Source organism: Colius striatus, chromosome 14 (assembly GCF_028858725.1).
Source record: "Colius striatus isolate bColStr4 chromosome 14, bColStr4.1.hap1, whole genome shotgun sequence".
NCBI classification, from domain to species: domain Eukaryota; kingdom Metazoa; phylum Chordata; class Aves; order Coliiformes; family Coliidae; genus Colius; species Colius striatus.
This window is the reverse complement of record NC_084772.1, coordinates 2,698,671-2,714,248: the sequence shown is the minus strand read 5'-3', so window position 1 is coordinate 2,714,248 and position 15,578 is coordinate 2,698,671. Positions and strand designations below refer to the sequence as shown.

The following is a 15,578-nucleotide window of genomic DNA, read 5'->3' as shown; positions in this document are numbered from 1 at the left end:
CAAATGTAAAAGCGTCTTTTAATATAAATATAAATCCATCTGTGTGGCTGCGGGAGAGGCCGCTGCCCCGCGGGGCTGCCCGGGGGGACGGGCAGCGCTAGTGACGGGCCAGCAGCAGCGGGAGCAGCAGCGGCAGCAGCAGCAGCGCCGGCGGGCACGGGCGCGGCGCGGCCGCCCAGCCCCGCAGCGTAGCCGGGTTGGTCTGTGCGGGGGGCGAGCCCCGGCCGCTGCACAGCTCCTGCAGGTTCCCCTGGAACTGGATCTTGCGGGATTCCTGGCGCAGCGACTCCCAGATGGCGGCTGCGTCCTCGGGGCAGCTCGACAGCACTTCGTTGGCACACGCGTGGAAGTCGTCCCAGGACCTGCGGAGACGGGCGGGAGCGGGGCTGGGCGGCGCTGGGGATGGGTCGGGTTGGGCAGCGCTGGGGCTGGGCGGCGCTGGGGATGGGTCGGGTTGGGCAGCGCTGGGGATGGGTCGGGGCTGGGGATGGGTCAGGGCTGGGCAGCGCTGGGGATGGGTCGGGGCTGGGGATGGGTCAGGGCTGGGCAGCGCTGGGGATGGGTCGGGGCTGGGGATGGGTCGGGGCTGGGCAGCGCTGGGGATGGGTCGGGGCTGGGGATGGGTCGGGGCTGGGCAGCGCTGGGGATGGGTCGGGGCTGGGCAGCGCTGAGGATGGGTCGGGGCTGGGGATGGGTCGGGGCTGGGCAGCGCTGGGGATGGGTCGGGGCTGGGGATGGGTCGGGGCTGGGCAGCGCTGGGGATGGGTCGGGGCTGGGCGGCGCTGGGGATGGGTCGGGGCTGGGGATGGGTCAGGGCTGGGCAGCGCTGAGGATGGGTCGGTGCTGGGAATGGGTCGGGGCTGGGCAGCGCCGGGGATGGGTCGGGGCTGGGAATGGGTCGGGGCTGGGCAGCGCCGGGGATGGGTCGGGGCTGGGGATGGGTCGGGGCTGGGCAGCGCTGAGGATGGGTCGGGGCTGGGGATGGGTCGGGGCTGGGCAGCGCCGGGGATGGGTCGGGGCTGGGGATGGGTCGGGGCTGGGCAGCGCTGGGGATGGGTCGGGGCTGGGGATGGGTCGGGGCTGGGCAGCGCTGGGGATGGATCGGGGCTGGGCAGCGCTGGGGACGGGTCGGGGCTGGGGATGAGTCGGGGCTGGGCAGCGCTGGGGATGGGTCGGTGCTGGGAATGGGTCGGTGCTGGGCAGCGCTGAGGACGGGTCGGTGCTGGGAATGGGTCGGTGCTGGGGATGGGTCGGTGCTGGGGATGGGTCGGTGCTGGGCAGCGCTGGGGACGGGTCGGTGCTGGGAATGGGTCGGTGCTGGGCAGCGCTGGGGACGGGTCTGTGCTGGGCAGCGCTGGGGATGGGTCGGTGCTGGGAATGGGTCGGTGCTGGGCAGCGCTGGGGACGGGTCGGTGCTGGGAATGGGTCGGTGCTGGGCAGCGCTGAGGACGGGTCGGTGCTGGGCAGCTCTGGGGCCGGGTCTGCCCCGGCCGTTCCCGCACTCACTTGCAGATGGTGTCCAGCTCCTGCACGTCCTGGCCGCTCTCCTCCCGCTGCTGCCGCACGTTCTGGGCCATGCTCTCCCCCAGGCTGATGAGGCAGCCGGCGAAGCCCTTGTAGATGGTGTCACACCTCCCCGCGGGGCCGTCGGGCTCCTGGCTCGCGGCTGCGGGGCAGAGGCAGCGCTGAGCCCCCCGCACACCCACCGCCGCGGGTGCCCGTCGCCCGCACAGCTCAGGGACGGCTGTCACCGGGGCTCCCAAATGTGGCGAGGGGCCACCATCACCCCGTCCCGCATCCCGCCAGCCCCCCGGCATCCTCTGCCCGACGTGATGCCCGCACAAGCGCTGCTGCCGTCAGCCGCGGGGAAAGAGCCGCCTCGCTCCGGGCCGCCCGGGCTCTCCCCGGAGCCATCTGTCCCGGCTTTTATCCCCTAACAGCGAAGATTAATTCGTGACTACAACAGGAGGAGAAAAAAACCCAAACAAAAGCAAAAGCTTAGCAAGCTGGAGCCCCTGCTCCTGCCGCGGCGGGAGAGAAGGGGGAAGGAAAAGGGGAAGGAGAAAGGAGAAAGAAAAGAGGAAGGGAAGGGGGAAGAGAAGGGAGAAAGAAAAGGGGGAAGAAACGGGGAAGGAAAGGGAGAATGAAAAGAGGAAAGAAAAGGTGGAAGAAAAGGAGGAAGAAAAAAAGGAGGAAGGAAAAGAGGGAAGAGAAGGCAGAAAGAAAAGGGAAAGAAGGAAGGAAAGGGGGAAGAAAAGGCAGAAAGAAAAGAGGAAGAAAAAAGAGAAAGAAAAAAGAAGAAAAGGGGAAGGAAAAGAGGAAGGAAAAGGGCAAAGGAAAGGGTAAAGAAAAAGCACAAAAGAAAGAGGCACAAGTGCAATTCCAGCTGCTCCACCCTGGGAAACCCCAATTCCCTGCTCAGCTCTGCAAGAGATTCAACAGCAGATTGATCAAAGGCCGGGGCCGATGGGTGATGGTGTGTTGGGGGCAGCTGTGAGTGCAGCCTTGGCTCTGGGGGAAGCCCCCAAAGCTGCCAGCTTTGGTGTGTGGCTGCCAGCACGGCTCTGCCTCGAGGCCCACAGGGACAGACGGCTCCCGGGGCCAAGCCACGGGGGCTGGGGAACTGCCAGGAGGGCTCCAAGCTGAGGATGCCTAAGAGGTGTGAGAACAGTCCCGGAGGGGTCTCCTGCAGGAAGGTGATCCCAGAAGTAGCTGGAGGTTGCCTGGGGGCTGCTGAGGCAGCCAGGATGTCTCCAGGGAGCTGTGTGCCCTGCTGCTGGCATCCCACGCCTGTGCCCCTGGAACAGGGCCCTGAGGAAAGTGGCTTTGGCCAAGAGTAACGCTGGGGTGAGCCTGAAACCTCAGCCTGAAACCTCAGCCTGAAACCTCAGCCTGAAACCTCAGCCCGTGGCAGAGCATGGGGGGGATTTGGGACAAGACACTGAGGAGAGTCTCAGGTCGACACCAGCCACGTGGGTCACAAATATCCCAGGTGTCAGCTGGAAAGGGGCATCTGTTGCTCCACTCTGGACCCAGCCAGGGTGTCTCGGCAGCCCAGGGCCACGCTGCCCGCCAGGACCAGCAGATGCTGGGCCAGCTGGGTTTGGCCTCCTGTAACGCCCAGCACCAGCCCTCCCGTCCAGGTAGCTCTGGCAGCGTGGGGCTGAGCAGGGAAGCAGAAAGCAGGGGGGCAAACCAGCTCTGTCCCCTCAGCACAAAGCCGTGCAGGAGCCACAGGGAGCCCCGAGGAAGCGCCCGGCAGGACCTTCCCCGGGCTCCCAGGCGAGCGCCGAGCAGCCGTCCCGCGTCTGGGGACGGGCCCCAAGCACCCGAGCCCCAAAACCGCCCCGGGCTTGGCAGTGCCGGTCGTCCCCTGTGAGCCCGGGTCAGCCGCAGCTCCCCGCATCCCTCTGCGGGTCGGGGACGGCGCTCGGGGTTCCTCTGGGAGGAGCGGGGGCACGTCGGTGCGGGCGAGCTGCGGGATCCGGGCGGTTCCCCGGGGGGCAGCCGGGCCCGGGCAGTGCCGAGCTCCTCTCCCTCCTCTCCCAACCCCGGGGCAACCGCACACCGCGCTCCCCGCCGCTGGAGACGAGCCGCGAAGCCGGAGGAGAGCGGGGGGTCCCGCAGCCCCGCCGGCACTCACCGAGCCGCAGCAGCCACACGACGCCCAGCAGCCGCCAGCAGCCCCGGCCCATGGTGCGGCCCCGCCGTCTGCTCCGCGCTCCGCCAGCCCCGCCAGCCCCGGCCCCGCCGCACCGCCCCCCGCCCCGCCCCGCCCCGGGGCCGCCCCCGACCCCCCCCCCGGGGCTGAGCCCGCCCGGCCCCGCGGCGGCCGCTGTGTCCCCGCAGCCCTCGGCAGGAGCCGCTCCCCGATCCCCTCCCCGGGGCTGAGCCCGCCCGGCCCCGCAGCCCCCGGCAGGAGCAGCCCCCGCGTCCCGGGGCCGCCCCCGACACCCCTCCCGGGGCTGAGCCCGCCCGGCCCCGCAGCGGCCGCTGTGTCCCCGCAGCTCCCGGCGCACAGCTCCGGGCAGGAGCAGCCCCCGCGCCCCGGAGCCGCCCCCCGACCCCGCAGCAGCCGCTGTGTCCCCGCAGCCCCCGGCAGGAGCAGCCCCCGCGCCCCGGAGCCGCCCCACGACGCCCCTCCCGGGGCTGAGCCCGCCCGGCCTCGCGGCGGCCCCCGTGTCTCCGCAGCCCTCGGCAGGAGCAGCCCCCGCGCCCCGGACCCCCCTCCCGGGGCTGAGCCCGCCCGGCCCCGCAGCAGCCGCTGTGCGAACGGGAACGCGCCTGTCCCCGCAGCTCCGGCGCACAGCTCCGGGCAGGAGCAGCCCCCGCACCCCGGAGCCGCCCCCCGACCAGGACTGAGCCCGCCCGGCCCCGCAGCCCCCGGCAGGAGCAGACCCCGCGCCCCGGGGCCGCCCCACGACTCCCCGCCCGGGGCTGAGCCCGCCCGGCCCCGCAGCTCCCGGCAGGAGCAGCCCCCGCGCCCAGGAGGCTCCCCCCGATCCCCTCCTGGGGCTGAGCCCGCCCGGCCCCGCAACAGCCGCTGTGTCCCCGCAGCTCCCGGCAGGTGCAGCCCCCGCGCCCCTGAGCCGCCCCCCGATCCCCTCCCGGGGCTGAGCCCGCCGGGCCCCGCAGCAGCCGCTGTGTCCCTGCAGCCCCCGGCAGGAGCAGCCCCCGCGCCCCGGAGCCGCCCCCCGATCCCCTCCCGGGGCTGAGCCCGCCCGGCCCCGCAGCAGCCGCTGTGCGAACGGGAACGCGCCTGTCCCCGCAGCTCCCGGCGCACAGCTCCGGGCAGGAGCAGCCCCCGCGCCCCGGAGCCGCCCCCCGACCCCCCGCCCGGGGCTGAGCCCGCCCGGCCCCGCAGCCCCCGCGCCGCGGGGTCGCACCGGGGAAGCTCCACGGGAGAAGCCGGGGCGAGCTCTGGGAGCAGAGAGGGGAAGAAGGGCCCGGGGCCGCTGGCTGAGCTGAGAGGTGGTGGCAGAGGCTGCCCAGCCGTCCCCCTCCACACGGCCCCCGCGGCCCCAGCTGGCCGCTGCGGGATGTTTTTTCTCCAAAAGTTTATTGAATTGTTCTGAAGGTTATCTCAAAAAAACCAAAACAAACCCAACATTTAGATAAAAAGAAAAAGCTGGGTGTAAAACTAACCCCAGAGGCCTGGAAAACTGCACCTCAGAGGCCTGAGCCCTGGGCAGCTGCACCCCTGAGCCCTGGAAAACTGCACCCCAAAGCCCTGGGCACCTGCACCCCAGAGCCCTGAACGCTGGGCAGTTACACCCCAGAGCCCTGAGCAGTTACACCCCCAGAGCTCTGAGCCCTGGGCACCTGCACCCCAGAGCCCTGAACGCTGGGCAGTTACACCCCAGAGCCCTGAGCAGTTACACTCCCAGAGCTCTGAGCCCTGGGCAGCTGCACCCCAGAGCCTTAAGCAGTTACAGCCTCAGAGCCCTGGGCACCTGCACCCCAGAGCCCTGAACGCTGGGCAGTTACACCCCAGAGCCCCGAACAGTTACACTCCCAGAGCTCTGAGCCCTGGGCAGCTGCACCCCAGAGGCCTGAGCACCTGCACCCCAGAGCCCTGAGCCCTGGGCAGCTGCACCCCAGAGGCCTGAGCATCTGCACCCCAGAGACCTGAACCCTGGGCAGCTGCACCCCAGAGGCCTGAGCATCTGCACCTCAGAGACCTGAGCCCTGGAAAACTGCACCCCAAAGCCCTGGACAGCTGCCTCAGAGCCCTGAACCCTGGGCATCTGCACCCCTGAGCCCTGGAAAACTGCACCCCAGAGCCCTGGGCACCTGCACCCCAGAGCCCTGAACGCTGGGCAGTTACAGCCCCAGAGCCCTGAGCAGTTACACCCCCAGAGCTCTGAGCCCTGGGCAGCTTCCCCCCAGAGACCTGAGCCCTGGGCACCTGCACCCCAGAGCCTTAAGCAGTTACAGCCTCAGAGCCCTGGACATCTGCACCCCAGAGACCTGAGCCCTGGAAAACTGCACCCCAAAGCCTTGGGCAGCTGCACCTCAGAGCCCTGAACCCTGGGCACCTGCACCCAGAGCCCTCAATGCTGGGCAGCTACAGCCCAGAGCGCTGAGCCTTAAGCAGTTACACCCCCAGAGCTCTGAGCCCTGGGCAGCTGCATCCCAGAGGCCTGAGCCCTGGAAAACTGCATCCCAGAGCCCTGAACCTTGGGCACCTGCACCCCAGAGCCCTGGAAAACTGCATCCCAAAGCCCTGGGCAGCTGCACCTCACAGCCCTGAACGCTGGGCAGCTACAGCCCAGAGCCCTGAGCCTTAAGCAGCTGCACCCCAGAGCCCTGAACCCTGGAAAACTGCACCCCAAAGCCCTAGGCAGCTGCCTCAGAGCCCTGAACCCTGGGCAGCTGCACCCCAGAGCCCTGAACCCTGGAGAACTGCACCCCAAAGCCCTGGACAGCTGCCTCAGAGGCCTGAAGCACAGTCCCAGGGGCTGGGGCAGCTCCCACAGCCCCATCCTCCCTCTTTCAGGGCACCCCAGAGCCCCCCTGCCCCCATGCTCCTGCAGCCCAGGGCAGCAGCAGGAGGAATCCTTGAGGAAGGAACCAGTTTGTGGTTAACTCTGGTGACAGCTCCTGTGCTGGGGACTCAGCACACAGCTCCCTCCTCTGCTCCCAGCAGCAGAGCCTGAACTAAAGGGGCAATAAACGCAGCAGCTTGTGCTGCAGGGGCCAGGGGGTGCCAGGCAGAGCTCAGGGAGGGAGGGGCAGGTGAAGAAGAGACTTAAACTCCCTCAAAAAAGAGGCTGTTTAGGAAAAATAAGCCAAGTGAGCGTTCAGTGACTATGTGGGGACTATACACAGCTGGCACTGGCCAGAGAGACATCACACACACGTGGAGAGATTTCCTGGCAAGAGCTCTTAACACAAGCCATATGTGGTTAGTAACTAGTGGAGCTGCTGCCTGGGCTTCCAGGGAGCAGCCCCTGAGCAGGGGGGTCCTGTCCTAGGTCAGGCTGGGGGTGACCAGGCCCTGGAGCATGATCATGAGGCGCCGGGCAGGTTTGCTCAGCGTGTTGTGGGGCTCCACCTGCAGGAACTGGAAGAGCTTCTGCCGGACCTGGTTCATGACTGACCCCATGTGGTCTCGGGTGATGGGGTCACTGTGGTCCAGGTGCATCACTGCTTCCTCCAGGTAACTGAAGGAGAGGGAAAGGGGGGTGAGAAGTGACCCCAGAGCATCATCCCAAGGCCATTCCCTTCACAGCAGCGCTGAAGGTGCACCACTTGCTGCCCCAGCACACCCAGGGGGCTCAGCCACCAGAGAAGAAGCATCACTTACTCCCACCCAGGGCCCACCCATCCTTTTTGCAGCAGGCAAGGGCAGCCCCCAGCCCCAGCCCCCAGCCCAGCAGGCCCCAGCTCCCAGCAGAGCTGGAGGAGGTGGCACTGGGCCCACTGGCCCTGCCTGCTCCCAGCTCTCCACCTCTTCCCTTTGATGCCTTGATGCATCAGTCACCTCTTAGGCAGTGAAACCCCTCAGCAGTGAGGCTTATTTCACACTGGGAGGCTGAAGGTGGCTGACAGGTCCATCCAGGAGGAAGTGGGGGAAGAGCAAAGGGATTTTGCCAATCAGCTGTTCTGAAGCTCAGATGAGCCATCAGCTTTCAGCCCTCAGCCTGAGAGTGAGGCAACGTGGTCACTGCCAAAGCCTCTCACCCACAGCCCAGCCTGAACACCACCACCTCATCAAAGCTCTCTTACAGCTCCTCAAGCTTGCTTCAGCCCTGGGGGTAAACCCAGCTGTTGAGTTGTTTTTCCATGCAAGCCATGACCAAAGCCTGCAGGTACCTTCAGGTGGGTTTTCCAGGGCAGGTACCAGGGGGTTGACTCACTCACAGCAAGTATCAGCATCATCACCTTGAGCTCTGCTTGGAGCATTTCTCAGCCACCAGCATCCAACAGTGCAGCTGAGGTGCTGAGGGCCAGGGGTTAGTGCTGGGCTTGGCAGGGTGAGGGGAGGGCTGGGACTGCAGCAGCTTACAGGGCTTTAACAACTACTGTGCTTCTATGAAAGTAGGAAACATGGCACTGCCCTTCCTTTTGCCCCCATGGGGGAACTGTGCCTTGGTTGAAAGAGACTCCTGCACAGGCTGCAAATGCTTACAGACCACGATCCAGCAGGTAACAGCACCTACAGCTCAGTAGCTGTGGGCAGCAAAGCTTGCATGGCAGTGCCTACAGCCTCTCCCAGGCCCCTCCTGGTTGTTCATGTGCCAGGAACAGGCTACAGAAGCACCACCTGCAGGCACTGAACTTCAAGCTAGAGCCAGGAGGGGGTCTCCACCTCAGTGTCCTCATCATACTCACTTCAGCTTCAGCTCTGTCCGAGTCCCCAGGTCAGAGGAGAGCTGCTGGATGAGAGAGAGCAGCACAGGCTGGGACAGGGGGCAGGGGTGCTGCCCAAACACCTGCTGAGTATCCACAGTCTCACACACGTACAGTACCAGGTTGAGATCAGCTGCTGTTAGAGCCTGCAAGGAAAACACAGCTGGAAATGCAGGGGAAGGCACAGGCAGGTGAGAGCAGGACCAGCTCCATGGTCTCTCCTGGGAGCAGAGCCCTCTGCAAACCTGCTGTACCTGCAGGCAAGGTCGTGTCCTGGCCCTGGGGCTGTGCTCAGAGACCCATGAACACAAGCAGAGGGGAGGAGGTGCCAGCAGCATGGAGCAGGGCACATTTGCATCCCCTGCCAGCCCACTGGCACAGCACAGCTGCTGCTCTCAGAGGGGTTTGTCTGCAGCAGCTCAACAGGATCTGCCTCCATGTTCAAAGGCAAAGGCAAGGTCAGGTCCCAGCTGGCACATCTGCCTGCAGAGGCTGGTGAAGCTGCTGCCCTACAGGGCTGCACCACGTGCCACCACTGATGGCTGAACAGGGGCTTCCTGGAGCACTGACACTCCTGCCAGGGCACAGGCTGGACAGAAGGACCTGATCTGCCACCAAATCACAGAACCTGTGAGCTCTGGCTAGACCCACATGAAGGTGCAACTGCAGCCCTGCAGCAGTCCCCTGCCCAGGGGCTTTGCAGGCAGCTCCCAGCCGAGTCCTCGTGGGATGGCATCTCTCCATCGAGGAGCCCTTTTCTCTCCTGTCCATCCCTCAAGCAGCAGCCAGGAAGCCCACATACCTGCTGGAAGGCTTGGTTGAGGTGTCCTTGCTGGAGCAGCTGCAGGATGTGTGTTTGCTGTGACTGGAAATCCAAGTGGGCAGAGGGGATGGGGGTGCCAGCCGCCGAGCGCATGGCCTGCACGATGCTGGAGGTGACGGCTGCTTGCTGCTCCTTCATAGCCATGCTCACTTCCCCTTTAATGATTCTCTGCACCTGGGTCAGAATAGACTCCTGCATGCTAAAAACCAAAACAGAAACAAAGCCCAAAGGCATGTCTGAGGAGCTGAGGGACAGTGTTGCTGTGGCAGTGAGAAAGATGCAGGCTCGCTCGCTTTGCTTCACGGAGTGTGGCTCCCAAAGGGTTAACACACCTTGCCCTGAGGCACTGGCCATCAGAAAGCAGCTCAGCAGGCAACACCACAGCAGCATCACACCACCCCAGGGTGCATGCACAAGATGCTGAGACTGTGTGTGTGTGGGGAAAGGGATGTTTCAAAGAGCTAAACTCCTCCTTTCCCAGCCTTTGACACGTGGCTGGGCGCCCGGGGCAGGGCCAAGCTCCAGGCTGTCCCCACACACCCCCAGCTCTCCCCACATGCCCAGCTGATAGAACTCACTTGCCCACGATGACATGCAGCTGGTGCTGCACCTCAGCATGGACACTGGCTGCCACAGTGGAAGCCAGTTGCTCTGTGCTGCTCTGGAAGGTGCTGAGCAGCTGCCGAAGCTGATTGAGCAGCGGGTCCCGGATCTCCTGTTCTCGTGCCTTCTTGTTCTTCAAGTGAGTCTCAAGCTGCTGGATATCTGCAATGAGCACAGAGGAAGATGTTTGTGCCATGGAGACCTGTGGAGATGCTCCACACATCTTCCTGCTGGATGGAATCCTACAGCTGGGCTTTAGTACTGGTCACCTTTTTGCAGCAGGCTGCCCAGGGAGCTGGGGAGCTCAACCCTGGAGGCATCCCAAAGCCATGGTGCTGAGGGCCATGGGTTAGTGGTGGGCTGGGCAGGGTGAGGGGAGGGCTGGGACTTGATGACCTTAAAGCTCTTTTCCAACCAAAATGACTCTATGATTGTACAACTCTATGGTTCTGCTTGATAGATGAAGTGACAGCTTCCCAGAGGGAGGCCGAGTGTTTCACTGCAGGGGCTACAAAGAGCAGGGGTGAGTCCCTGTTCTTAGGGCAGCACCCACAAAAACCTCCTCCCTTCTGCTCCCAAATGTGACATGGAGCACTCAGGTGGGCTAAGGGGTGAAACAGCTACACCAGTGAAGCTCTGCAAGGCAAAGAGATGAGGCCAGCTTTGTTGTCAGCCCCCAGTGCAAATGCAACCGTGCAGAGAAGAAGAAAAGCTACTCACACTCCTGTGTGCCCTGCTTGAAGGTGTCATTGATTTGCTGGAACATGGACTGGCAGCTCTTCTCAAAGGCTGGCAACACCACACTCTGAAAGGCTTCCCTGTAGGCTGACTGGATGGGCCCCTGCAGGGTGTCTGCTGTCGCCCTCACGATGCTGTCTGTGAGGTTCTTACATGCACACACAGAGCAGAGTCCAGAGCATTAACAACAGCCTGCTGCAGACTGAAGGTGTCAACAAGCACTGCAGGTCTGTGGCAACACCCCTGCAGCAGAGAGGGCTGCCCCAGCACTTCCCTGAGCCACAGCCAGGCATGGCTGCTCATCCCTTCCCCTACCTCCTTCCCACAGCCCACCACCCCCTGCCATGGGAAGTAGCCTGAAGCCTAAACAGGGTAGAAATGAGAGCAGAAGAGCCAGTCAGGCTTTCACTGTTTGGCTGATTTGGCCCTAAGTAGTGAGAATCTCTGACAGAGAATGAACAACCCAGTAAAGAGCAAATGAGGTGAAGTGGGCAGAGGAGTTATCCAAGGAGTTCTCCTGGTAAGACCTGGAAAGAGCTTTGGGCACTGGCAACTAAACTGACCTTACTGATACAGGAGAGGGGAGGAGGTAGGAGAAATTGCTGCCCAGGCAAGTGACAACTCAAGTGTCCCCAGGAACAGCTCCAGCTGCTTCTCCTTACCTTTGACTTCACAAGCTTGGTGATACTCTCCTTCAGCGTCCCCTCCACCGCCGTGAGCTTGGCAGCAATGGTGTTACTGAGCTGGCCAGCCATGGGGTCCATGCTCTTGGAGATGCCTGGGCACAACACAAAGGTGAAGCTTTAAGCCAAGAATCACACTTCAAAATCCAGGAATGAAAATAGAGTCAAACTCCTCTGGGATGGGACATGGAAAGGGGCAACGGACACGAGCTCTGGCCTTGGAAGATGAGGTTGGCCATTGGGAGAAGCTTTTTGCTTAGGAGGCTTGGACAGCTCTGGAAGTCACCAGAGAGGCTGGGGAATCTCCAAGCCTTCAAGTGGACACTAAGGAGGTTGTTCCACCAGGGTTCCTTTGAACACTTCCTTACCCAGACCATGCCAGTGCATCGAGGAAAGGCAAAGAGCAGTTTGCTCTGGTCAAGTCTCAGCATTCCCAGACTCCTCAGTGTCTTTGGCTTTCCTCCACCAAACAGACCCCAGAAGCTTGATGGATTTTAATGGAAGATGAGATCACTCTCTGGAACAGCATCTCCCCTCTGGGAGCCTCCCACTCCCTCCAAACCACATCTTCTCAGATCTTGGTGGGGCACAGGACAACGTGCAAAAGCTGAGAGGAGGGAACCCTGGCCCAGGCTGCCCAGGGAGGGTGTGGAGGTTTCCAAGCCCACCTGGACACCTTCCTGTGCCCCCTGAGTGAGGGGAAGCTGCTTGAGCAGAGGCTGGGGCTGCAGCATCTCTGCAGGGCCCTTCCCACCCCCAGCATCCAGGGATTCAGTGACTAGTCCTCCTGTTACCCAGCTCCTACTTCACGCAGCACCAACGCTTGCACACAGCACACCCCTCAGTCCCTCACTGCAGGGATCCAGCTCCAAGGGCCAGGCAGCACCACTCACATTGAGGCACAGTCTTCTTCATCTCCTCCCTCACTGTCCTCTCCAGTCGAGCACACACTGCAGTGGAAAGGGCCTGGGAGAGCTGCTGGGACAGATGCTCCTGGAGCTGCCCGTTGCGCTGCTGCCCCTCCGTCAGTGCCCGGTCCAGTCTCCTCTCTGGGGCAGGGTGCAACTTAAGGAGCACAAACAACACATTTCCTCTCTACCCTCAAACACTCCTGTCCACAAAGACAGCTGCTATCCACCCCCCTCAACTCCAGAGCCTCAGTGAGAGCAAATATGCAGCTCTGGTGAAAGAGAGGTCTAATAACATTGCTGGTGTGTTGCTGGGAACAACAGAGTGCTCTGAGGAGCTCTGGAAGACAGGGCTGGAGACCCAAACAGGCTGCAGAGAAGCTCAGCAGTAGCACTCCTTATGTGTTGTGGGTTAACTCAGCTGCCCTCATAGGCAGCTCAAAAGTGACCTGAATTATCTATGAAAGTATCAGCCTGATGGCTAAAGAAGGAGAAGGGAAGGTGAGAGAGGGGTTGAGACATGGGACAGGCTACAGCTGCTCAGCCTGAGGAACACAACCAAATTCAGGGCACTAAGAGGTGTGCAGGGACTGATTACTCACAGTGCCATCAGAATAATTGGGTACCAGGGCTGGGAGACACCAAAAGAGTCCTTTTCAGACAGCACACAAGGAGCCTGCACACCACCACAGGTACACACAGGATGGTTCTACATCCAGCTCTGCAGCCAGATGCTATTTCTGGTGCAAATACTTGCCCTAAGGAGGAAAGGAAGGAAAGGATCCTCCCACAATTATTCTTGGCTACTGTTTGAAGCAGGAGAACACCTCAGATGCACCTCTCACCTGCTCCAGTTGTAGCACTTGTGGTCTTATTGGGTACCTGGAAGATTTAGTGGCAGGGAGAAAGCATCAGATCTCTGTTCTGAGTTTCTTGCCCTTAGAAAGGGACTGAGAGGAGCTCAAATAGCTGCAGCCAGGCAATTCTGCTGCACCTACAGCTCACACCACCAAGATCCTTCAGCTTTCTCAGCCTTCCTCACGTCTCTGCTCTGCCTTCCCAGCCCTCCAACTCCACTCTAACAGCCACAGAGCCCTTGCAAAGGAGGATACGTTCCTGCTCCTGCTGGGAGTCAATCACCCTCTCCACATGGCCCATGAGGGAGCTCTGGATGGCATCCAGGTGATCTGTGAGCCTCTGCAGCAGCTCCACCTGGTTCTGCCTCAGCTCCGACAGCTCCCGCTGTTGGCTCCTCAACATGCACATCAGCTCATCCTGGAACTCTGCTGTCACCTGGGTGTGGAGAGGACAAACATTCATTCCTGACAGGATCAGAGGTCAGCCAAGCTTTCTGCTAGGTGTGAAGTCAACTTCCTGGGGCTGGGAATGAAGTGGGATGTTCTTGTCCTGAGAAATAAAGTGCTAAAGGTACATGGAGTTCCTAAGCAGCTGCTCAGAATGTCCTCAGCTGTTTAGAGTCCAAACTCTCTGGCACCTAAGAGAAAACAGATCCCATTCCCTTCTAGCCTGAGAGAGGACATTTAGGCCTCTAAATGCAAATATTGACCTCAAACACTTGTGAGGAGAGCTGTGCAGCCAGCAGAGTAAGAAGGAGCTTTCCCAGAGCCCAGCTCCTTCCCTCAGTTATGAATAACCAAGCAACTGGAGAAGCATCCATCCCTGGCTTGCTGGCTCCTCACCTGCTCAAGCTATCTAAAAGGGCAGTTTCCAAAGGGTGTGCAAGCTGGCTGAGAGCATTTTCTGCCAGCTCTGAAGGTACTACCAACACAGAGAGAAGAAACTCCAACAGGCCAGTCCCACTGTGATCCTTCCTTGGCTGGGAAGGAGCTTATCCTGCTGCTTCTGCAGGCAAGAGGAAATGAGGAGAGTCTTGGATGGTTGTAGGGCTTGTGAGAAATGCACATCAACATGCAAAGGTAAGAAGGAAGCCTGGACAGCACTGAGCAGCTCCTCCTGTGCTGCAGAGGTCAGAGAATGGAGCAATGCCAAGGGCAAGCACAGCCCCAGCTCAGCCTGCTGGGGCACAGCAGGGAACTGGGATCAGCTCCCATCTGTCTGTGGTCAAACAGTCAAGTCTTGGTAAAAGCTGGGTCTTTAGTAGAACAGTAACTAGAGCTGCAGCATCACACCCTGGGACTCACCTGGTTGTTAGATGATCTTGGTGACTGGTTCATGTCCCTGGAAATTAAGAGGAGAAAAAGCAGGGATTGAATTAGGCCAATTCACTGCTCCCACTGTCCAAGTCTTCTGCCAAAACAGGCCACAGCTTTTATGGGCACCTGAGATTTCACACTCCAGCTCCTGCTTCTGCTTTGCCCACTGTCAGGAAGGGCAGAGGGAAGGTGAGGAAACCCCAGTCCCTACAGCACTGTGACTCCATCATCTGCACTACCCACAGGCCCCAAGGCTCCATACAGACTGCTCCCTTCAGCAAGGAAGGGATTTGAATCAAGTCTTAATGAATCACAGGATTGTTTGGGTTGGAAAAGCCCCTGAAGGAGTCCCAGCCCTGCCCCTCACCCTGCCCAGCCCAGCACTGACCCACAGCCCTCAGCACCTCAGCTCCAGGGCTTTGGGATCCCTCCAGGGCTGGGCACTGCCCCAGCTCCCTGGGCAGCCTGGCACAGGGGCTCACACCCCTCTCAGGGAAACAGTTCTGCCTCAGCTCCAGCCTCAACCTCCCCTGGGGCAACCTGAGGCTGTTTCCTCTTGTCCTGTCATTCTTGTCTGCTCACTGATCTTTCAGCTTTGTCCAGGTTCACATTAAATGTGGAATTAACACCCAGAACGATTCCCAAGGTGAAGAAACTAGTGATGCACTCCAGCCTAGGCAGCAGGATGAGGGAAAACACTGACCTGAGCCCTAGCACTGCACATCTCAGCAAAGTCACAGACTTCACAATACTCAAATGCTACCAGGGAAGGAAAGGTTGTTCTTTTCCCAGCCAGCATCCCTTCAGGACTGAGGCAGGAAAAGTCAAAGGTGTTTCAAAGGCTTCTGGGTGTCACTGCACAGGATTAGAGCCAGAAACTTAATGTCATAGCCCATCTTTGCTGTAAGCTGCACAGGCAGAGATTCACATCAGCTCTGGGAACACAGGACAGAGCCTCATGCAGAACTGTGCTGCTCTCCTCATGCTGGGGCAGACAGGTTGGTCAGATTTGCCACTGGCAGACCTTTCCAGTTGTCACTTCTCACTCATGAGACATTCACATGGGCATGTTTAGAGACACACAACAGCTGCAAGAAGGTAACAAAACACAGCTCTTGTTGAACAAGGGAACTGTGCCCATGTTCAGAAGCCAACCAGAAACAGAGGCCACATGAGGTGTCACAGTCCCAGTGAAGTCCCAATGGCAAATGCATCCATGTCTATTTACCTCCCCCACACTCCTCTGAAGCCCAGGCTGTATTTTGCATGTGGAGCCCCAGCTGGAAAGGCAGTG

General features: G+C 61.2%; 2 protein-coding genes across 2 annotated transcripts in view; both read right to left on the bottom strand.

The window, feature by feature from the left end:
* Nucleotides 1–3,737, bottom strand: NRN1L (neuritin 1 like). Its single transcript, XM_062007638.1, has 3 exons — nt 3,644–3,737; nt 1,507–1,666; nt 1–362 (listed from the first exon to the last, which is right to left on the bottom strand). The coding sequence occupies exons 1-3, from the start codon at nt 3,693–3,695 to the stop codon at nt 98–100; spliced, it is 477 nt and encodes a 158-aa protein (XP_061863622.1). The 5' UTR covers nt 3,696–3,737; the 3' UTR covers nt 1–97.
* A 1,303-nt stretch (nt 3,738–5,040) lies between these two features.
* EDC4 (enhancer of mRNA decapping 4) overlaps nt 5,041–15,578 on the bottom strand; it is a 38,598-nt gene continuing 28,060 nt past the window's right edge. The window contains exons 21-29 of the mRNA XM_062007551.1: nt 14,273–14,309; nt 13,223–13,403; nt 12,096–12,251; nt 11,182–11,297; nt 10,502–10,667; nt 9,757–9,943; nt 9,158–9,377; nt 8,338–8,501; nt 5,041–7,166 (exon numbers count right to left, since the gene is read on the bottom strand). Of these exons, the coding sequence (XP_061863535.1) occupies nt 6,974–7,166; nt 8,338–8,501; nt 9,158–9,377; nt 9,757–9,943; nt 10,502–10,667; nt 11,182–11,297; nt 12,096–12,251; nt 13,223–13,403; nt 14,273–14,309 (1,420 nt within the window). The 3' untranslated portion in view covers nt 5,041–6,973. The remainder of the gene's footprint in view (nt 7,167–8,337; nt 8,502–9,157; nt 9,378–9,756; nt 9,944–10,501; nt 10,668–11,181; nt 11,298–12,095; nt 12,252–13,222; nt 13,404–14,272; nt 14,310–15,578) is intronic.